The sequence below is a fragment of the Agelaius tricolor genome, unplaced genomic scaffold (assembly GCF_023055355.1).
Source record: "Agelaius tricolor isolate 1412-34295 unplaced genomic scaffold, bAgeTri1.0.p SCAF_143, whole genome shotgun sequence".
Taxonomy (NCBI): Eukaryota; Metazoa; Chordata; class Aves; order Passeriformes; family Icteridae; genus Agelaius; species Agelaius tricolor.
This window is the reverse complement of record NW_027269403.1, coordinates 3,626-28,116: the sequence shown is the minus strand read 5'-3', so window position 1 is coordinate 28,116 and position 24,491 is coordinate 3,626. Positions and strand designations below refer to the sequence as shown.

The 24,491-nt window shown below is 37.5% G+C and overlaps 1 protein-coding gene across 1 annotated transcript in view; it reads right to left on the bottom strand.

Annotated features, from left to right (window-relative positions):
* LOC139586814 (gamma-aminobutyric acid receptor subunit gamma-3) overlaps positions 1-21,435 on the bottom strand; it is a 56,367-nt gene extending 34,932 nt beyond the window's left edge. Inside the window, exon 1 of the mRNA XM_071420466.1 lies at positions 21,304-21,435. Coding sequence (XP_071276567.1) covers positions 21,304-21,421 — 118 coding nt within the window. The 5' untranslated portion in view covers positions 21,422-21,435. The remainder of the gene's footprint in view (positions 1-21,303) is intronic.
* Between the last annotated feature and the right edge of the window lie 3,056 nt (positions 21,436-24,491).

Here is a 24,491-nt window from a genome sequence, read left to right as displayed (position 1 = left end):
CAGTGGGGTGGCATCATCTGTGGTTACATTGCATTGTGTCAGACTTGGTGAGCATTTGCACATAAATCACTCTTTTTTGCACATTTCTGTTATTAATATTGTTGCTGTTACTACCCCCTTTTTCTTATCTCACTGCTTTCTCAGTAAACTGTTTTATTTTAAACCATAACCTCTAGCTTTTTTATCTCCCACTGGACGGGGAGGGGAGTGAAAGGGAGCCCTTCTCCTGATCCATGACACTCCTCAACAACAGTTCTATTTTAGAAACCACCAGACTGGAGAATGAAGTACATTATTTGTACAAGTTGCTCACAGTTCTCAGCAAGACAATTAACATTTGCGATGCTTTGTATGTATGAACCTCAGGGGAAGAATCAGCTCAAGGAGGAAGAGGAGTCTCAGATTTCACCCTGGGAAGGCAAAACCAAGTAACCAAGTGTTATGGCTGAATCTGTGTTGGCAGCACCTCCTTACTGAACACTAGCTCTTGACATTTCAGTGATTTGCAATGTATGAAATATTTAAGAAGAGCGTTAGATTAGGCCAGGGTAGAGATTGGAACTGCATAAATAGATGCTCAAGCAGGATGTGTATACAAGGAGTAAAGTTCCTATGCACACTTGCTCCAATAAACAGCATTTTGAGGAAAAAAACAGAACTGCAACAGGACCAAAGCATTGGGCCTATCCTTTTTATTCTTCCCTTCTTTTTTTTAACTCTCCTTGGGTAAAAGGCTACTGTGCTAAGCCCCTACGTCATTTAGCCCCTGAAATTAGGTTTCTCTGGCACTGCCAATCAGTTATGGAAAACTGAGTCTTTTTACAGAAGTAAAATGTTAGTGAGTTTCTAATGACAGGTGTGACCTCCTTAAACTGTCATGAAATGAATAGGAGACACTGCTAAAACTGAAGTGCCTGGAAGAGCCTGAAAGAGCACTTGTGATGCAAGTAGGTTGCTTTTCCATTAATATTTAAGTGTCTTTTAGGACAAGGACCACAATATTGATACATACCAAACTGAAAATGGCAGTTCACCTATGAGCACTGCCTGAGGTTTTATTATGTGTAGCTGCCTTTGGTTAGCATTTCCCTGAGATTTTAGGGATGCAGGGGTCAGCTGTGAGAGAAGTGAATTTTTTTTCAAAAATACTGCTGCCTTGAAGAACTCTTTATTTGCAGAAATTTCAAAAACATTACCTTAAAAAGCAGAAGATATTTATACCCTTGGTAGATTTCTTAGTACATTTTTTAACCTGATTTAATTTAAGCTGTTATTTTTGACAAGTTTGAAATAAAAGAATTGCTTTGTCTACTTTGGAAAAGGCACATTTAAATAACCAAAATATAGAAAAAAAAAAACCCAAACCAAATCTCTTCTTATTCTGAAAATATCTCCAAAACAGTTCAATTATGAAACCTCTAACCACTTCATTCTTCATTTTCTCCTTGAATCAACCTTCTATCTCATTTATTTCAGTTGGAGCTACCTACCCTCAGGCAGTCATCATTCTGTTTCATTATTATGATTATTTTCCTACTTTGAGCAATGAGAGAGATACAATTTTGCTGCAACTCAACCTATCAAACACTTTTTTTCCACCTCTATCACATTCCCTCTTAGCTGATGAATTACTTTGGAAATTATCACTTCAAAAGTTTTCTCTACATTGAATTTTAATGTTAGAAAAAGCAATTTGTTCTTTAAAATAATCATTAAACACAAGTTTTTGATTAAGCCAATGGGACCAATGAATAATGTTGTCATTTAAATACCAGGTAGAGCAATCTATACTCTAACAAGATAACATACATGTCTCCATCAGAAATGGCAAACATAATTAGTTCCCATGAGCACACAGAAATATATTCCTATTCTGGTAGTATCTTTTATGATATCCATGAATTACTAATTTTAAATGGTTTTAATCAAGGCCTGGACAATTTCATGCAGTAGACAATATTATTAAAAAAAAATTCTTTTTTTTATTAAGTTAGCAGCTAAAAACTGTAAAATTATAATTTGGGTAATCTTGGTATATATACTGATCCTTGCCCTCCCACCCTCTCAACCTTGAAAGTAATGAACTTCAGCAATAACTAATAATCTCAGTTCATGATTAGACGTCTATTCAATCCTTGAATGGATTTCTACATAACCCCATAAAAATCCAGATTTTAGGAAACAAAAATGTTGAGTTGGAGGCCAGGAGAGCTGGCATTATTCTTTACTACAGACAACAAGGCAATCCTGGATCTGGAGCTTCTATTTGCACACCTTCTAATCTATCCTCAACATGTCTCATGTAGTGAAAGACATGGGTAACTAGCAAAAACAGCTATAAATCTAAAACTAAATCTGACATGATGTCTTTTCAGTTTTTGGCTGTTAGTCTTTTCCCTTGGAAATCTTTTCTTGAAGAAAACTATCATTCCCTTATCAGTTCTGGCTGTGATTGGAAAGGGTAATTCTTTACATGGGTTCATGTTAAAACCAGCAGACTACAATGTTAAGAGCTGAAACCTTCTTTTTTTGTTCCCTGTGTTCTGCAAGGGTCTTTCAGTGCAAAGCAGTATGTTTTTAATGCAGATTGCTGTGATTTTCCCTGCAGGAACCTAGCAAGTTGCACAAAGCTTGATGCTCTGCCAGCAGGGTATATTACATTTTCAGCAGCTCCTTCCAGATAACAGTGAATGGCAAAAAACAAAATGGTCAAAGCTTTATGGTTGTTGCATTTATGAGGCTGGTTGTTCATTTCATTTATTGATTTTCATCCAATGTTTTGCTAGATTCAATAGCCTCTATTGAATCTCTCCACTTCCTGATTGAAAAAAAAGGTTCCCCTGAATATTTTCTCTCCTTACTTTATTTGCAGATCATCCTGCAGCCTTACTGATACCTGAGCTCAGTGACTGTTACTAAGATCATTTAGCACCCAATTCCAGAAACTGAAAAAAACCAGATATTTTGCCATGTATTCATAAATGCATTGTTGACAGTGGAGGACTGGTGGGGTCTGAGAGCCTTGGACTCCCTTCCAGGCTCTGAACAGCAATGTAATCTTTTCACCAAGCTTAATATATTCTTCCTCCTTCTAGAGCCTTTCCTTGTTCACAGCTCCAACTTTCTAGCTGTTTGTCCAAATGGCTCCAGCACTAGTTCACCAGCTTCTCATCCTATTCCCAACCACTCGTTCCTGTTGTTTCCCTTCTTACCTGTGTCCAGTCTTTCCTACACTGCATAGCTTCATTTCCTATGACAGAAATTTTCTTACCCAGCCTTCCACAAACTCCTCTCTTTTTCATTTATCTCCTTTCATGACCTGCTTGCCTCTCCCTGGATATTAGTGTTCTTGTCCAACCAGTCCCAGGCCTCTGACCTAAGCTTCCAGTTTCTCATCACTTCCCAGCTCTGTCTTCTCTTGGAGATTTTTAAGATTGTTTAATTATTTTATTAATGAACCATGAACAATAATAAGGTAGAATCACCATTTGCTTTTAGGTTAATTTAGTCTGGAGAAGAACATGACCTGGAAGAGAGGGTTTCTTTCTGTCTGGACTTACAGGACACTTCTACATTTCTCCTTCAGCATGATCTCCTGACCAGAGGGAGCCTGGCCTGGGCCTACGAAATCTTCAAATATAGAATAAGATAAGGCATTTTGCCTGGCAAGCTGTTGGTCTGGACTTACTAACCCTGAGGAGCGAGCTCTTCCTTGCATGCCTTGACTCACATGGTGGCCTCACACAGCTGGAGCAAGAACATTTTAAACTTAAATAACTCTCTTCCTCAAAACGATATATTTCAATGCAAAGCTATTTCCACAATTGAGTATTATTTCAAATCTTTCTTGGTTTACCTATGGACTAAAATCTTTTGTAAACATAATTTCTTCCATTGGTCCTGGCCTCAGAAAAGAAGCAATGGAGCATTAAACAGAGTTCTTAACTGACCAAAACTGCTTGGAATTTAGCTACTTAAACAGATGGGCAGGAGACTGGGCTGTAGTTTTACAAATGTTGGGCAGGCCTTTTTATGATTTATATTGTTGGATTACATAGTTAAAGAAAAGAGAATAGAGGACTATGTATCTTCTTGACACCATTAAGTCAGTATTTCATGGAAATGTTTCCAGGTACTTAACCATTTGCACTATGAGATTATATCAAGTATTAATGATGTTTGGGTGGCTGGACATGTTTGATTAATGAAGTTGCTGCTTTTTATTACTAATGCTGGAAGTCATCAGAGATCCTGTAATTCTAATGATTGAGGCTGCATTTACATGGAATTGCAGAGGGAGAAATCTGTGTTTTATCATAAAGAAAACCAGTTCATGCTTAATTACACAGACACTATGATAAAGAGGTTTTTCTGGCTTTTCTCCCCCTCTTTACTTTAGGCATATTTATTTAGAACTAAATACAAATCTCAAAGTTTTTATATTGCAGCTGAACAACTAAACCTTTCCTCTCCCTTTTCTTCCTTCAGTCTCCAGTTGTGCAGATAATTTCATGTTCCCTTTCTGCAGTAAAAAAATTGCACAAATACACCTGTTGTAGGAAATCAGTACTCTTAAATCCTATATAATTAGAATCGTCTCTTGCCATTTAATTAAATCATATAAACTTTGGTAAAATAATTTTAAATATTACCTACTGCGTGGCTGTTATTTTTACATCACACTTAAACTGATGGAAGTTACCACACTAAATTCAAGGGAAGTCCAAACTTCTAATCTGTTTATTTTTGGTTTCTTGATTCTGGTGGTCCACTATAAGATACACCTAACCCATAGATCACGTTCCAGGGAGGTCCCTACGAGTGTTGTGAACACAGAAGACAATCTACCTCCTGAGTAGTTTGCCAAGCTGATTTGACAGCATGAAAAGTTAGTAGTGTCAGAAGAAAAAAAAGACAAAACCAATAAAAAAACAGCCAGCAAAAAATAAAGAGGAGAACAGAAAGCCATAAAAGGTTCAGGTTTTGTTTGGTTTTCTTTTTTTTTCTTTTGATAGAATGTGATTTAAATACCCTGTGTTGTTTAACTGGAGGTTTCATAATATGCAGTGGTGGGGAACAGGGTAGGCAACGGGAAAAATAAAGGACCCCGAGGAAAGCAAATCAAGTTGAAATATTGCAACTTTTATCTATTGTCAAACTATGAGTATTTTGAGTCAGTTCTGATTTGGCAGTAAACCCGTGATCACAGTCCCTCAACAGAAGAGGCCTAGGGACCAGTAAGGTAAATAAGTCAAAGAGAAAGCCTTTCATGATGCATAATAACACCCTGAACCTTAACTGCCCACTAGGATGTCTTCTGATTGCTTTCAGGAAAAGTATGGTACAAAAAATGATCACTAAAGTTAGAGCCAGTTTCCAGCTTTGTTGAATACTTGTATTTATGGGCAAGTCATTTCACCTTTGCTTCTCACTTTGTTGAACACTGAATCACCCTGTGCAAAATTCACTTTGTTCTGCTTTTGTCTCCCTTTTCCTTTTACAGCAGAAATTCTCCCTAAGGTAGAGGGAATCAGGCTTATTGAATTTCTTTGTCCATGCCCATAGATTCTTTATAGTTAATACAATCCTGTAATTTTGCATTTCCTCTAGTGCAAAAGCCACTGAACTGTTTTTCTTAACACAGAAAAATCTGTGAATCTTAAATGTGCCCAAGATATTCTATGTGCTGTGGTTTGATAAATCATTATATTAACAGCTTTCTGCACTGTAGAATCAACCCAAGGTAGAGGGAGAAAAGCAGAAGAGAGACAGCCTTGAGACTGTGACTTCAAAACAGAAAACAGTCTGACAGACTGCAGTCACTACAGGTGAAGCTGCCACGGCCAGAGTGACACCCTTTATTTCCTGCACTGCATAAACATGAAACTATTAGCACCATCATTCATGCTTGCAGCTGAAGTGTTGATAGAAGTGTTTTGAGTTTCATGGTGGCCCATGTACAACCCAAGAAGGCATGATGATCCAATGCACCATGGATGCTGCACAGGGCAGGGAATTCTGTAGAGGTGGGAATCGGTCTAGACAGAAAGGAAGTGAAATGCCATGCTGCAATATAAGGGCCACCAGAACAAGAGGAAATTCAGGCAGGAAAATATAACATTTGTGAAGATCCATGCTGATCTTAAACCTTTATTTATTGTAGCAGATAGACAAGAGGAATCTATTACCATATATGCAAAGAGATCTGTTTCTGAGTTTGAAGCTGGACTACCATAACTCTGCTGACTGCAGAGTGGGAGCAGACTATGTCTGGAGAGACAACAGTCACCTATATGATTAAAAAAGTGACACCTGTTATTCCTTGGTTCTTGGTTGGCATTTTCATGTGGATGATGGACATACAGGGGAGGGCAGTCTGTTGAACCTGTTATTCCTGAAATGCTGAACTAAGTTAATTTTTGATTGAACAAAGATTAATTTTTGACTTGATTTCTGGGAACTTAACCAATCTCTCCCATTGTCCTTGTTATCACAAATATCTGCTAATTATCTGTGATTCCATTTTCCTCCTTGGAGTAGTAGAATTAGATTTTTATAAACAGAAATCTTAGATCTTTATTGATTTATTTCTGTTGCATTACAGACCTATCTTTGCATCCTCATATACCTTGGCAATCATTCAGTAATAGTTTACTAATGATCTTTATTTTGAGACCTTTCTCAGAGCCCTGGTTCTGCATTGCTCCAGCTGCTTCAATCTACATATGTGACTGTGTAGAAAAGCTGAAATACAGCCATAATGATGTGTTGCCATTGAGGGATATTGAATACTCCAGAGCTCTGTCAAACCCACAGCTTGTGTCCTGGTCACTTTTGAAAGGTGGCAGGAGAGATTTGAGTCAGGAGAATGTGCATGGCTCTAAGGCAGCATGACCCTTATGAGGTGATGGTGTCATGCCTCTGGGTAGGGAAAGAATGGCAATGTCTGTGCTAAACAGAAAGCACAATGGCCAAGAACAAGGCAGGAGAGCCATGGCAAAAGGTCAAGGAAGGTCTTATTCAAGCATGTGTTCAAAGGATTGTAAAAGCAAACTGGCATGGGAAGAAGGACAGTAGCGCTAAGAGAAAATGGTCTTTAGGACAAAGAAGTGGGAAGGAAAAATAGAAACAAGCAAAGAGGCCTGACAGCAAGGTGTGGAAAGGCAAGCTGGATTTGTCACGTTTGAGTCAAACTGGCATGAAACTGGTTAAAGCAGAGATTTTTGACTTTTGACATCTAAACCAGCATAGAGAAATTATAAGTGATTGCTTCTATTCACAGTGTCCTAGGTGGTTTTGATCCAACACCAGGAGGCATAAACTATATTTTTTGTTAAATCCCATCCCATGATTAAAAGTTTTAAATTGTAATTAAGAAATGTGATGGTCTAAAGAACACTTAATCCTCTGTTTGAATAATAAAACATTCTAAGAATGTCCTTGAGTGTTGTCAAATGAATTTGCTGTTATTTGTTTGGTATTTGTTGAATACTCTCAGTAAATAGTTTGTCAATCTTTTGTGATGCATCAAACACAATGGCACTGTCTGTGCCTTTACTGGCTGTCAGCTTTCCTAAACAGGAGAATAAAAAATGTATTTCAGAACAAAGCAAAACCAAAGTAACAAAAATGACAAACACAGATTTTAATGTACTGAAAGATTTATGAATCAAAAGCATGAATTCAATGAAAAAACTTTCAACAATATTATTTTCATTATCTTACTCAATTCAACTCTGAAATTACTTATGTCCTTCTTTACTTACAGAAATTCAAATAAGATAATATAAGATTAAGGTGCTTTTTGAAATACATAATGCTAAAGTTACTTCATTTTCACTGCTTTTCACAGAAGCTTTCTAAAGAAAAGCTGAAAATCAAAATAGCATCTCACATCCACTCTATGGGATCAGCTTGGAGCTTACAACATGCAGACAATAAATAAATTTTCTGTATATTTTTTTTCTGAATCAGTATGACTGCTAAGAAAACACTTCCAAATACCTATTACAGGGCTATGCAAGAATCTTGCAGTCAAAGGGAGATTATCTCAAGAAAATTGTGGGCTGTGGCCTTCAAAATTCTATTTGTTTTCAGCAATTCATCCTTAAGGGTTCAAAGTTTTGTTACAGCGTTCTTTAAGAAACTATTACTTCCATAATATGCAACATTTGAAGTCAGACTTTTTTCTTGTAAATTTGTTAAAAACTTTGGGAAGAAGTGGAGAAAAATGACATTATGTATAAATTTAGGAACTGCAAAAAAAAGTTCCCAAGTTACTTTATAAAGCAATGCCTAAAATGATATTAGTGGGATTGAAACTGTTTCAGGATGCTATCACTGGTTCAGTTTCAGATAAAGCTACAAGACTAATTTTTTTCCTTCAAACAACTGAGATTAGATGTCAGCAGTTCTCATATTTTATAAATGATTTTGAGTATAGGGTAAAAAAAGGGCACAGTGGCACTTCAATAGCAGAGGCAGCTGGAAGTTACAAAAACCAGAAGCAATAAAAAAATGTATTGTTTGCTATAATTCTTGGACTTCTCTGGAGTTCCCCTGTCCTAAGAAGATTTATTTGCCATAAAAATGTCAAATTATGAAAATAAAAAAAGAAATTGAATCCAATTAAAGTGCAGTTTTATTTTAAGATTGTGACAATGGGAAAACTTTGTATTATGTTTTAAGGATCATCCCTTCCTAGATGATAGGGTATTTATTAGCATTCTGCAATACTGTTCCCCGCACACCTCTCCATGGATCTGATTTTGAAACACATGATGTTAGAGAATGGGATTAAGCACCATTTGCAATGGGCTTTGGCCTGAAATGAATTCTGAGGCTGCAGCTGAGTTAAAAGAGCTTTTGTTATCTCAGATGACATGGCTAAACCTAAAATTTCAACACCTGTAAGTGACAGTGTAGAATGTCAAGACCAAAACACTTTCCAGCTGCTTTATTTGATGTTAGAGGATACTAAAGCTCAGCTCTGCCCCCTCACTAGTGCTGCCTGAGGGTGATGGAGGGAGCTTTCATCAGCCCAGTATTGCCAGTACTCTTCAAGGATGCACTTCATTGCAAAGGGAACGATCTCACCTCATGATAACAGTTTCCCTGCCTCAATGTTTCTGGCGACTTCAAGCAGTAAAGAAAATCCAAGTTTGTTCCTTAAAAGTTTTTGATGATGCCTGTCCCATGAGCAGGCACATTCTGGAGACAGCTTGAATTATAGGAAACATTAATTAATTCCGTGAATGTTAGCCAGTGGTGTCCTGAAATTCAGAGTTTGCTGAGAGGATCCTTGCAGGCACTGTGGAAATCTATTCAAGGACTTGTTCTTTTTCAGACAGGATGCTCAAGATGTATCCTTAGAAATAACTCTCTCTATTTAAATAAGAGAAAGCTGCAACAAGATTTTTTCACATTTTAATGTGGTTCTCTCTTTATCTATTGTGTTAACACTGACAACATTTGCCACATTTTCTTCCTTTTGAATGAAGCATTTAGAAAAGCAAACAGGCGTGTTCCCTCTCAGTGAAGGAACAGAAAAATAAGGATGAAATAGAGAGTTTGGAATGGGAGTGTGTAAATTGGTATTACTAAACCAGACATTTTAATCGATGTTTCATATTAATAGACATATATTTATAGTTTGGGTTTGGTTTTTTTTCTGGAATGTATCCTTATTAAAAAATTAACAAGACAGAGAAAAATTCAAGTCAAAGTAAATCAAGACACATGCTAAAAAAATGATCTGCATGCTTTGTTTCATCTTTGCTTAAAGATTTGCATTATTTTGTCAAGTGTCCAACTACAGTAGGAATGAGAATTTTAATTCTTTAATCCTTGACATCTTTGTGTTTCATAGCAATCTGCATGCAGTGAACAAAGAATTAGGTGCACATTCTTTTTTCTCTTCCGACTGTTTTGCAATTCTATGCTACTTGTACTTCATTACTCTAAGACAATTTCTGTTTTGAATCAATATTACTGAAGGAATAATTTGGCACTCTGTTTATAGCATGCAAAGGACATGCCTGAAGCTATGGATAGGAGGAACAGAAAGAGCTTCAGACTTTTTTTTCACTTTAAGTGCTCCTACCTATAAGAGGTTTGCAATTAACTGTGATACTGACTTGAATTAGAATGTGGGTGGTGGTTCTGTACTTCTCAGATGAAAATCTGTATATTATACTTATCTAAAAATAAACTGTCCTCCTTTGATAAAACACCATGCCCTGTTTTGTTTGGGGGTGGGGAGGGGAAGCTGGAGCAGGGTGTCCCCAGGTCCAAGACAGACTTGAAAGATTTGCACAACCTAAAGTGAACCTACTGCAGCTGCAGATACTTAAAACAACTAGAAGAGGAGTAGCTGTAGATTGTTTCTGGTGAAGAAAAATAATGTGTTCTAAATGTCTCGAAATTGGGGAGCAACGTACAGATGTTCAGAATAGCTAAATGTAAGCTTTTAAACATCAGTCTTTAGGGGTCATGTCAGAGTGAAAAAAATTTAATTTTCCTCTCCACTAAAGATAAAGACAAGATTGTAATTTCTGAGAAAGACCAAAAGGTTTTGAAAGAAAGCTTGGCAAGGAAATACCCCATTATCATGCAGAATTATCTTCTATAAGGATATTTCCTACTATTATAGTTCATCCCTGTTTTATAGAACAATGTCTAAAACACTTAACAGATTCACTTACAAGGCTCATTCAAGAAGGCAGTGTATTCAAGAGCATATATCTTTCCAGAAGCATAAGGACATGGAGATCTTAGTACACACAAGCAGATCTTAGTACAAATCACTTGAGTATTTTGAGATCCTTGTCCTAATGCCACTTCCTGTACTCTTGGGATTATACATTTCCCCGCAACGGACCTCTGGTCCACACCTTCAGTTTTGTCTCAAGCCGACTATGATTAATTTTTTCTGATGTATTAAGCAAACTTTGGTGTCTTCTGCCAAAATCATTTTGTAAACACTGCAATGCATCGTGACTGCTGCCAGGTGAGAGTTTTGACACTGCCAAATAACCCTATGCAAGTGCCAAGGATTCACCTCTGGGCTTCTATGGCATGCTGTGGCAGCCCTTGTCATGGCAGGCTTACTCACATTTCTGGAATGCTCTCAGGTTGTCTCACATCACCACTTTAGCTGTATTTGCTGGAAGGTTTGGAAACTTTCTGAAGGCTTATTTTGTACTGTACCATTTCCTTAGCTATCTGACAGAATAGTTCATATGTGCCAGACTTCTTGACAGATAAAGGTAAGATGAATATTGGCTTCAGTAGACAGTGGGTAAATCCAACATCAGGCAGCTAATCATAGAAGATATTTTGGCTCTTGCCAGTGTAACTTTGAAGCAGAAGGTGTTGACTGAAATGGAACTGTTATTATGAACAAGACCTGAATGTTGTGAATATTAGCTGCAGAAAATGGTACTAGAGGAAGGAGCTTCCACAACCCCTTGAAAGAAATCTGGAAACATGACCCTGATGTGGAGTGAAGGCTAAATTTAGAGAGATCTTGCTAGTAAGTACTTAGGCTGTGTTGCAATTTTTGTTAGTTTATGGGAAATTAAAATCTAAAAAGACACTTAGCAGCTTTCTGCAGCATGTGAGTAGCTCTTCTATACTCTCTGTCTTAAAATTTTCATTAAGACTGTAGATTCAGAAGTGAATAAAATATAAAATATCCTCTGCAATACTGTCAGTTTTAAATTAAGTACAATTTCTGCTTCTGAAAGACTTTTAGATAACATTTTAGTGACTGTGCAACCCTGGCCAAAGGCCAAACCTTCACAGTCAGCATTAATATAAAGCTTTTGATTTAGCCAACCATAAATCACCAATACAGCAGTGTAATGACAGAGAAGTCAGAATCAAAGCCAGAGGTGCTGGAACAGCAAGTATAGAAGGCTGTTCTCTGCTGAATAAATGCAAACAGGTTCACAGTTCTTATGTAATATTTCCACCCCCATCACAGGGATATTAATAACAGAAATTGTATCATCAATCTGCAGTGCAGGTCAAGATATGTTTCAAAATTTGAGTCAAAATATTCTGTCTACATTGTGCACCTAATTAGAAGTCAACCTATGGATCCAATTCTGTTTTGTATTTTGTGTATTAGAGACACTTGTAAAGCCATTCTGACTGCAGTTGTGGTGTCTTTTCCCTGGAAATACTTCCCTTTCTCCCTACTGCTTTATCCACCATGACAGCCCATTGCTGCCTTTATAAACATAGTGCAGCAGATCAAGGGTTTTACTTATAAAGGTCTGGGTATCTTAAAAATGGCAGTGTGGCTTTTTATTTGGCAATGTCTGGCCATAGAATTGTCCTCGCAGATCAAACTTTGCCATGACTGCAGAAAGCAGCAAGTGAGGGAGCTGGAAATCTCAGAATGAATTCCTAAAAGCTATCAGCTTACCTCAGTGTCATCTAGGCTGGACAGGAAAAATGCAAATGAGAAGTGACTGCTATCAGGAAGGCCTCTGTTGCTATGTAGAATTCAAAACTCTGTTCTTTAGAAATAAGGAACCAAAATCATTTTCCTAGCAAAACATGGAAGCAAGTCCAGTTGTTTGTTTTTTACCTGGTGATCTCTGGTAAAAGCACCAGGACAGTGAGACCAAAGTCCCAATGCCTCAAGTGAGTGACTTGTCAAGCCTTTGTGCTAAATTCTCTGGTGAGTTTACTTAGTGCTTCATACTCTTATTAAATATCCAATCATCTTTCAAGCCCAGAGGGGAGCTCAGGCTAAACTCCCAAGGTCTGGCTTATTGTTACTGGAGAACAGAGTCAACCTTTTTGTCTACCTGTCCTGGTGAGCTATCCTAGAATGGAAATTTATGTAGCAGAAGGGAGCAGGAGATCAGGACTCTATGTACAGAGAGGAGCAACAAATAAATATAGCATTGTCACTCAACGAGTGAATGGGAACACTAATTAAGGAACCTTAAAGTCAGACACATACAAAACACTTCAAAATATGGAACTATCAGATAAAAACATCAGCTGAAGGAAAACATAATAGAAAAAAGACTGTGTGTTTTTTTTCCATACGGTATGGAAGTCTTTTAAAAAGGACAACTTGAGGTACTTTAACAAGGACAAATGGATGTCTTTTTAGGGAAAAATTGCTTCCTACTGAAATTTTCCCTTCAGAAAAAATGCAGGTGAAGACTTGCTCCCAAGTCTTCTACTGTCTATTTTTTGTTCTACTTTTGTCTTTACTACTAAGTAAAATTACTTCTTATTACTTCTTATCTCTCATGATTTGCTGCAGTAAGGACCTATACAAAGGACATTGCATTTGTCTCTGCAAGGCAAAGCATAAGAATGAAATCAGTTATATATGCAGTTCTACTGAATTTAAAAGTATGGAGAGGAGTAATATTCTCTCTGCTCCTCTTATTCTTATCTTCTGCACTATTTGTGAAGAGGGAAGGTAATTTTAGAGATGTTATACTTATCCCACTCATATTATTAAGCTGAGCTTTCTCTAGTTTCTGGTGACTAAAGAATTACTCACATTAAATATACAGTTTCAGGCTTCTGCATTTCAGGATCTGATCCCAGGCCACCACGAGGGAAGAGTTCCATTAACTTCAGCAGGCTATTGCTGCAGTTATACATCACTCTCTTCAGAAGATGTCTTACTATGAGTTTTATGAGAGAGTTTTGTAACAAGATGGGCAAGTACTGGATTTTCAGGGCAAATAAATGTTTTTATTCCCATGAATGTCTATCAAACTTCCAAACATAGGAAAATGCTTTAATAGACTAGAAGTATTGTAAGTAATGGTATGTCACAGACATCTTTTGATTAAAATCCTTTCATTAGGATTTTTTCTGCTGAGAAGTTTCAGCAACAAGATGTAAACAATGGTTATCTGCTGCTGTGGAATGCATCAGGTGGATTTTTGATTGGGCCATCTTGAATGTTTACAATTAATGGCCAACCACAGACCAGATAGCTTAGACTCTCTGTCCGAGCCACAGATCTTTGTTATTCATTCCATTCCATTCTTAGCTAGCCTTCTGAGAGATGAAACCTTTCCTTCTATTTCTTTTTAGTATAGTTATAATGTAATATATATATCATAAAATAATAAATCAAGCCTTCTGAACATGGAGTCAACATTCTCGTCTCTTGCCTCATCCAAGAACCCCTGTGAACACTGTCACAATGGTATATTTATTTATTTATTACATTTCTAATCTGAGTAGATAATGGCAAAGTTATCTGACTTTTATATGAATTACTGCTAAAAATAAAACTGGAAACTTCTCTTAGAAAAGGTTCAAAATTTTCAAAATATTCACACTGATCAATTGCTGCTTGACATGTCAATGAATATCTTTTAGAAGTCAGTACTGTTGATTTCTCCACTAAAAAGGGATTTGGTTTATTCCAAGTACTGTATCAGAGAAAAAAACTCTGTCAACAAAAGATTATTGCTAAATCTTCTTATAACCAGGCTAATTTTCTGTTGGTATTTACTGTCAGAAAGTAAGTCCTGCAATATTCCCTCATTCCAGGATTTCTGCTGAGGCAAAAGACTTACAGTATTATTTTGTTCCTCTGAAAGCAACCAAAGAATGAGAGAGTCAGCTCAAATCCAGGTGTTTATTTGGTGCTACACACAAAGTACTCTTAAACTGTATGAACATTCTGGATTTTACAGTGTTTTTGGAGACCCTTTCCCTCCACTCCCAATGAAAGTGGTACAGTATAACATCCACATCCTGGCCATGACCCTCCTGGCCACTGCAAAAAATTAACCCTGTCCTGTCTGGAAGCAGGACAATGTGAAAGAGGTGACCAGGACATGGTGAAAGAGGGAAAGGTCCTGCAATGTCACATAAGTGGAAAAAAGACACTATTTTAAAATGGTGCATTGTATTTTTCTGGGTCTCCACCTGTCTGCTTCAGGATACCATCTGGTTAAAGACAGTCTTGAAATAGAGTAAGTGTAGTGTCTTCTTGATCCCAATGAATTTAGCATTTGAGGGAAAAAAAATGCTCAAATTCACATTTGTCCTGGGGAGAAGAGAGATGATAAGAGCACTTTGTTGTGTCATCAGGACTCACTGGCACATTAAAAATGTTGATGAACTTAAAACCCACAGGTTTTATATATATTCATTAAATATATATCTTCAGATGAGTTAGCTTGCACATGAGAATGTCACTGAATCAGATCATTAAAAAGAAGTATGTATGGATGCAATTGCATTCAGTCACTGTGGCATTTTGTGCATTTTTTCCACTCATTGTCAAGACCATAAGGGCACCAACAAGCTCCAGTTGCTTTGATAAGCCTCTGACCACCCTTGTTTGCCACCCCTCTTGCAACCTCTTCCTCCATCTAAGGGGTTCAGCTGCCTGCTGCTGGCACTGGCCTTTCCTTTTGGGTGTGATGGTTGGGATGGGTGGTCCTGCCCTCTCAACATGGACCTATGGGTGCAGCCTGGACTGGCACTGGTCAATCTGGCCACAAAACCTTGTGTGGGTACTCTTTGTGGGCTCTCTGTGCCTACTGCTAAGTGATCTGGGAGCATGTGACAGTAAGGAGCAAGCAAAGGTGACCATTTTGACATGTTTTCTCAAGTCAGCTGTTCTTTGCACACCTATTAGAAGAGAAAGTCATGAGCACCATTTCCTCAGGATAAACCTCTGGGAGTGTGCTGACTTTTGACAAAGCCAAGGAGCATCAACTAATGTCATAGAATCAGAATAAAAGAATAGTTTGGGGTGCAAGGGACCTTAAAGATCCTCTAGTGTACCATGGGCATTGACACCTTCCACTAGACCAGACTGCTCAAAGCCCCATTCAGTCTGAACCTTGAACACTTCCAGGGGTGGGATACACAAAGCTTCTCTGGAAAACCTGTTCCAGTGTCTGTCCAGTAAAGAATTTCTTCCTAATATCTAATCTAAACTTACTGTCTTTCAATTTGAAGCCATCTCCCCTTGTTGTTGTTGTTACAAAGGCCTCAAAGTGACAGCACTTCAGGCCTTTGGAAAAAGTCCCTCTCCACCTCTCCCTTTAGGCACTGCATGGCTGCTAGAAGGTCTCCCTAGAGCCTTCTCTTCTCCAGGCTGAACCCTCTCAGTCTATCTTTACAGAAGTGAAGCTCCAGCCCTCTGATCGTCTTCATGACCCTCCTCTGGACTCATTCCAACAGGTCCATGTCCTTATTATGCTGAGGGCCCCAGTGCTGAACCCAATATTCCATGTGGGGTCTCACGAGAGTGGAATAGAAGGGCAGAATCACCTCATTCAACATGCTGGTCTTTGATGGAGCCCAGGATACAGCTGGTGCTTTGTGCTGCAAGAACACATTTGACTTGATGGGGGCTCTCCTAGGGAAATTTAGCATTCCTATAAAAACATGTGTGTCCGTTCCCTCCTCTGCAAGTAGCCATATATGTATATGTGTGTGTATACATGTATATATGTATGTAGATATTTGCATTTTCTTGAAAGAAAAGTTTGCTTTATTTTGTTCTGTAGTAGCTTTGTACTTGTCATTTACTGAGTTCTCTGCAAGAGAATATGTACTTTAATCTGTGTTGCTTCTAGTGTGGCCCAAAAGAGCTTTATCTAAATCTGTGACAACAGATATCAACCTTGATTTGCAGCCCTGTGATACAGGGCTGAGAGCATCATTTAAGCTGAAGTACTTTATGAAACAGCAATTTCAAAACATAAAGCATGATTTAGAAGTTGTATGACAGTCAGACTCCACTAATCATCACCCATCCATGGTATGTGAACAAAGGTGTTCCTTCTATGGCAGTTGTTATGGCTATTTATTAAGTTTGAGTATTAATGCTTGGGATAATTCAGAATCTATGAAATGGAGCTTTCTGTCTGGTTTTATATATATAATTTGAAATAATCAGCTATTTTTTTAATGGGTACTTTTATTGGTATTTTCTATTTCTGATGAATTATCTTGAACTTATTTATGCAAAGACTTTCTGAACTGCAAAAAAATCTCTCAAACTAAAAGCATCTGAGAAAGAACACAAACAATACTTGTATGGAGCAAAGTAGTTTTTGAGTAAATGAAAATAAGATTCAAGAGCTAGAGGGTCTTTGTGTTTATCTAACAGTGTGAAAAAAATAAGTGGTTTTAAAAGAATAGACTCTGAGGCAGACAGAAAAGTGCAGAAAAGTGCAAGCAACACTACAACTCACTCCATGAGCTTTAATTATGGAATCCTCCATAATTTTGTTGTGGATTTTTCTTGGTCTTTGTTTTTATTCCCCTCCTATGTCCCAGCCCATCACCACCCTCAAGTGTATTTGGAATATCTAGAACTCAGAAATCTGAAGTTTACTACAAACACACACAGAGTGCTTTTAAAGAGGACATTCTTCTCTCTCCTGTTGTCCTGGTCACCTTTCCATTGGCTGACTTGCAGTTTTAAAATCTGCACCTTTTTTCTATCCATGCAGTTTGTCCTTTCTTTTCACAGGTGGCTTTAGTACTCCCTCGACTTTAATTATCTTTGTCAGCCTTATTTGACATCGTAGCAAGAGAAGTGCTCTCGTTACAGTATTTGAGTACCTTGCCAGATGGCAACAGGGGAATTTTTCAGTATTTTTGAATTAATTTGATATCACCTGGCAGTGAGAGCTTTCTTAGGGTTCCAGATAAAGGTTCATGACCATACCACCAGCACAGTGACTTCTACTGATTATTGCATACAATTATCATTTGCAGTAGGTATTTAATTTATTTTTTGGGGTTATATCTTAGCATGAAATTAAAAAAAAAATACCCTCAGGAGAAAGATGTACACTTCTTCCAGGTGGCAATGAATACTTTTTTTGACTGCCAGATTATTGTAAAAAAAGAGCAAAGTACAACACAGTGTCAATAATTTAAGCCACTGCTGGTTCAGGGCAAAATATGACATTTTTCATATTACTTAGATTTCTGAAGTGCACTCTGTGACAGCTGGCTTCTTAATCATGTACCTCTGAAATTGTCACAGATTAACATAAAGGTTATTTAAATGTCTGAAAAAGGTTTGGAAAGACTGAAAAAAATCAAAAAGCAGAACACTTCCATGTCTTAAATCTAATAATTCTGTCATGAAAATGACTACCAAGAAATGACTTAATGCAAATGCAGAACAGCAGCAAGTTGCTGTGTGGTCAGTGTGATCCTTCTTCATTACACCCAGAACATGGCTGAAGAGGAGCTAAAAAGAGATCTCCAAGCTGGACATAGGAAGGTGGCACTGCAGCAGCTCTCACATTATATAGATGTAATTTAGTGAGAAGCAATAGTGTCAAAAACAAGGAGGAAGGTGTAAGCAAAAAGAAGTTAGGGTTTTGAATCCATCTCTTGTTGGTGCAGGACTGTTCTCTGCAGAAGATCTTCTCATGCTATGCCTAATCCGCTTTTAAATTCCCTCTGGAAAAGTAGTTTCCATAACTTCCCATGGGAGGAAGAGATGATGTTTGGTATCTTTTTTTCAGAAAGCTGCTGGTGGTATCCAGCCTGCTTCCCTTCTCCTAATTCCACCTTATTAGTCAGAATGGTCTCCTGTGCAGCGCTCTGACCAATGCTGCTCTTCCTTTCTGTCCTGAGCCTGCAGAGGGGTGGTGCCTGCTGGGCCATCATGGGCTGCCACAGGGCCCAGAGGGGCCCCAGGCTGACCAGAGCACAGGGCAGGAACTGCTCTCTCTGAGGAGCAGTATAAATTCAGTGTCCTACACCCACAGTGTCCTAGGGGCAGCCTCAGGGCAGTCTCCCTCTCCAGGTAGCTTGAGTGCAAAAATGTCACAGATCTTCCATGTCAGAACTTGGCATTTATTTCTGACCACGGGCAGCCCCCTGTGGCATGGCTGTAAAGGAGATGTAACACCTGTAAGAAGCAGCTGCCACCTCCCTTTATCACAGATTTTCCAAACAGTAGGAAACAGCAGCTTTCTGGGTTTCCTAATTCTCAAACTTCTTGGCTAGGGCTTTACTTCAGTAAACAGGCACATCCCAGAGTACGGATGCCCCTTCAACCCATTTGTTCACATATATTTAGACACAACAGGAACTTACAGAATTGCTTCAAATTTTGTCAGAGACATATTGCACTGTGTCCTGCCCCCTTCCCTCTATTTTGGGATTCCTTACACTACAACATGGGGCATACTCAAAGTTTTCCAACGTATTTGCTTTTTCTTAAGTCCTGGCCCTGGTTTGCTATTGACAGTAAATATTGTTGACATTCAGTAAATCTGGCCTTTGAAATTACCTTAAACTATAGAGTAACAAAATATAGTCTGTTTTATGAAAACTCAGGTCCATGTGCAAATTCAGGGGTTTATTCTTCACATCTCTCATATGTTTGTTGACACCTGTCTTAGATATCTGGTGAAATGCACAATTTATTTTTCTAACCTAGTAACTTCAGATGACAATCTGACACATACATTTTACATTGTTTCTTGCAAGTTAGCTTCCACAATCTCCTGACAGGGCTTTTGTTTTTTGGTTTTTTTTTTTTGGGGGGGGCGGGGGGGGGTGGTGTTTCAGTATTTGAATTAGCTTTAGTTTGTCAACAACTTTCTGTCACTGTGGTGCCTCTAGGAGAACAGAAATATCCCATGGTTCCAGTAACTCTAGTTCAACACTGCTGTTGGATTTTGCACTCACAAACATGGGTGAGTAGAAAACAGCAAGAGCAATTACACAAAAATATTGTGCCAACTCACTCATCTTAATAAGAACCAGGCACATGCTAAAATGAACATAGGAAATAGGTTTCTATTTGCTCCACATTATCCATCCACTTATTTAAGTAAGACCTCTATAAATATGGTTTTGTCTTGGCAAAGTTAAATAGATTTGTTTATCAAGACACTGGTGTTAATATTAACTGTGTAATTCTTTTCCATGGAAACACAGAATAGCTTGGATTGGAAGGGACCTTGAAGATCATCTAGTTCCAACATCCCTGTTTCTTGGAGAAGGCTGAACACCTGCCTGCCCATGGGAAGCAGTGAATTAATTTCTTGTTTTGCTTTGCCTGGGTGCACAGCTTTTTCTTTCCCTATTAAACTATCTTTATCCTAACCTGTGAGTTTTCTGGCTTTTATTCTTCCAATTCTCTCCCCCTTCCCACCAGGGAAAGTGAGTGAGCAGCTGCATGGTTAAGCTGCCAGCTGGGGTTAAACCACATACATAGATACTTTAATGATTTAGTATTTTGTACCTGAGTCAATTTATGCAAAATTTGCATTCCTGAGTAACTTGCAAATTAAAAGACTTTGTATCCATAGCAAAAGGGAACTTTCACATGTGTGCTCTTTGCAACATTTTTTTCTGCTAAACCACCAGCTTAACATATTCACTAAAAATTTAGTGACTTTTCATTACAAAAATTCCTATACAGTTCTAAGAATTCATTGCTGATGTTAGTGAGTGGGCCAGGACTAAACAGCAGTAGTTCCACAGATTTATAATTTTTTATCATTAATGTTGTGAAAATAATAGCTTATCTTTGATTACCTTTTGGAAAAAAAAAATCAGATTTTTTCAAAAATTCACCACCTGTCAAGCAGAAGGTTGCTTCTAGCAGATTCCCTCAGCAGCTGTAAGAAACTTACCAAATCATGGCAATCATAGAGCTTACTGCAGTCATGTATAAAGTTTATATAAACTTCCTACATGGTGTGACCACAATTTATCCAGTTCAAATAGTATATTCCATTTTAAATTTTTTTTTTCCCTCTATATTATTGTGCTATTATAAGAAACAGCAAGATTTCTGAAGAAATAGAAGAGGCATCATTAGATTTTAATTGCAATCAATTGGTAAGGTCAGAAGGAAAGGCATTTATCAACTGAGAATGTCTTTAAAACATTAAGAAAAATATTAAACCATTTTCTGAACTATGAAGAACAGAAAGTGTCTAATTTCACTAACCTACCATTGTGCTCAAAATCTTTCCCTTTAATTATTGGTGAAGACAGATTCAACACAGGAGTGGCCTAATAAATGAGGAATGAGATTCATAAAGTAACTTCAAGTCTACAACACATAGCTATATCAAGCAAACATTTATTCCTCAGTTTGTGAAGTCACTAGAAAAGTAGAGATTATAAAAAAAATCAAGAAAAAGTCAATATTTTTCAGGCCTGAACTTTACAGCTTCTAAAATGAACATTGGAACATATTAAAATCAATTTGCACTTGAATGAAAGCAAAACAGGGATAAATGTTTTTAAATAATTTGAATTCCAAAAAAGCACTACCATTTGTATCATTCTTACCTGCAGAAGTTTTCACAATTTCTGAAGTATTTCTGAGACCCATAAAGTCAAACTGATAGAGCCTCCAAGATTTCTGGTCAGCAGCTTCCACTGAATTTTTCCTCCATCTGTAAATCATTTCCTCTTTAGGATAGCCATCTAGAAATTAATACATATACACATATGCATATGAATATTTTGCATTTCATAAAAAAATGTTCTGCAAAATATTATCTGTTCACTGTTTCAGTGCTGTTTGGGAACACCTAAATTTCTGATCTGTTGCTTTGTCAGTGAGTTAACACTGGCATCATTCAGCCAGAGTTGTATGGCACACAAAAATAGAGGCATAATGTACACAAAAATAGAGACATAATACTGGAAAACTTGTGATTTTTCACAATCATTGCTTTTTAACAATAGAAAAAATATGATTGGTTCTATCCCAAACAGATCTCTTCAGAGGTGCAGTTGACCAATTGGAGGTCCAGACACTGAAGTATGCTGCTTTGCATAAGCTCTGAAGAACAAAAGAATGCAAAAAATGGGGAGTCTCTCAGTGGAAAATATGAACAATTCAAAAGGACACATTGTTTTAAAAGCTGCAATAGTTCTAGTGAGGGGTGTGCTACTGTACTTCTAAAAGAAAGATAACAGTGCAAAAGAAAGCAAAATTTTAATTAGCATGGGAATTTTAAAGTGATTATGCTACCGTATCTCTTCTGAAGTCTGCAGTAATTAATGAGGCATCACCTGATCTCTACTGCTCAAATAGCTTCTGAAAGTCTTTATCAGTTTAGCACTCAGTGGTCATATTAATTCTTATGCCAATTTTTAATTTCCTCTTTGTTAGAGAATGTAATTTTGCAATCGATGTCCAACAAATCTTCAACCAGTCCATACCATAACAATAAACCATCTAAAAACAACAGCCCACCCATGCTAGCTAAAATTAGATTGTTCTCTAATGCATAATACAATCAATTTTTATTCATCTCATTAATATAATAGCTGTAGATTACAAGGCAAATTAAAAGCCTAACAACAACAACAATAGATGGTTAATATAATTGTCACATCAGTAATTTATTTTTCCCCATTGAAAACTGATACATTTTTATATTTGCATTGCAAAACAACCTCTCTGGTCATGGCGCTATTTCCTTGATGTCTTCCTCCTGTGAGTGTCTTTTTAATCTTGTTTTAGGTTCCACCCTGCCGGGGTACTGCTGTAAGGTGTGCACAGCCTCATTTATCCCTCCCACTAACACAGCAAGAAAAGTACCCACAAATCCCTTAGTTCTAAAAAAATGACAAAAAAAGTCACTATGTGTTAATTTAAAATGTCACATTTGTATATTTCCCATCAATGTAAATAAAGAAATAACCTGTGAAGGACCCAACTGAGAAACAAACACTGTTCTCTGTGAGAACTCTTGCTGCCAAGTAGATTCTGCCGCCAATTCCGCTGTGCAAGTCTGTGAGATTGACCTAAAGGTTAATTTTTTTTGGCTGGTAGATTATGTCAGAGAATGCAGCGATACAGTGAAAGAAGTCAAGCTTTGCAGAGCCTCCAAGCCACAGCCCTGAATGATCCGAAAACTTCCCAAGTCTGGCTCCTGTTTGACTGAACCCTCTGATCACATTTCTTCCTCTTCCAAGTAACAAACAATAAGATGAGGAAATGGCCTCAAGTTGCACCAGGATGGGGAGTGGAGGTGTTAAACTGAATAGGGAACATAAGATGGAGTCCCTTTTCTCAGATAAATTTCACTATAATCATTGTAAGTAAAAATGTTTCAAATATCTTGCAAGTAAAAACAAAATACTTTTAATACATTATTTTTAAGTGATCCAAAATGACATTTTTATATCTTTTCCCCAAATTTTGCTGAAAAAGTTGTATCAGTCAGTCTTGAATTCAATTTCTTCTTGATTTTTTCCTTTCTTTTCATCCCATGACCACCCCACAAAAAAAAAAAAATCCATTACTCTGTCAGTATGCCTGAAAGCTTGCTATCATATTAACCAAGGCATAGCTGTTTATCCTGAAAAGAGCAATATGCAGTCAGGAAAAAGTTCATGGACTCTCATCCTTCAAGATTTTTCCTGTATTTTTGACTAAGAAAGGTCAAATTCAGTTTCAAAGTCTCTTTTCAGTATTATTCATCATCATTAAATCATAAGCAACTGACCTCAGGAGACCATTGTGACACTTCAATAGTTCCTTAATCCACAGTTGCTGAGATCTGCTCTTACAATGATTTGGTTGCTTGCATCAAAAGAGAGAAGTACTAGAGATTCAATGGGAGTTGTTTCAACCTCTTAAATAACTGCTATTATGTTCTGCTCTGGTGCCAGGTGACTGACTTCACTTTTCAATTATTTAAAAGAATAATAATTTTATGAAGGAGTGACACATCTCTATGGACAGTATATCACTCCTAGAATTCATTTAACTTACAGATTAGACTGTTCATGACAGTTCTTCTTTTGGTGATATTCAATATTTCTTGTACACAGCCTAATTGTTTCTAGCCCCTTAAATATTTCATTTTTGCAAATATCAGAACTGGAGGCTTCAGTACTTCCACAAGAAGATGCAATCTTTATTGTTCATCTTCCTTTTGTTTTCCCAGCATGACAAACGACAATAAATTATCTTAAATTTTAAGCCTTGTGGCTTCAAGTCATTCACTCTGAAAAAACTTCTGTCAAGTGTATTTACCCTTCCAAGTTGCTTTAGGTTATGTAAAAATATTCACACTGCAGTAGGGCAAGCCTCCAGGAGGTCCTGGAGGCTTTCCAGCAGGTGCCAGTAAGATGGCAAAGGTGATGGCACTGGAGAAAGACAACCAAGTGTGTTCTGTGTTACAGCCATCTGAGCTCTGGCAACCTGCAACTCAGGATCTTCTCAGCCAAAGTCTGTGTCAACAACTTTGTTTTCCCTCTCATCATTTTACTTGATTAAATTCTCCTACTTTCTGTCCCAGAGGTTGTTTTGTAGGCAGTGCTACAACTTTTATATGCCATATCAGCAACTTCTAGAGACCACCCTGATCATCTGGCTTTTTGTAACATGGTGCTACATGTTTTTGCAAAATCAGATCAGAACCAAATTTGATTCTTTAAGAGCTCAAGAGGAAGTATATGTGTAATGCCTTCTGTTTACTTTCACCAAACATACATAATGACTTTGCTTTTCCACT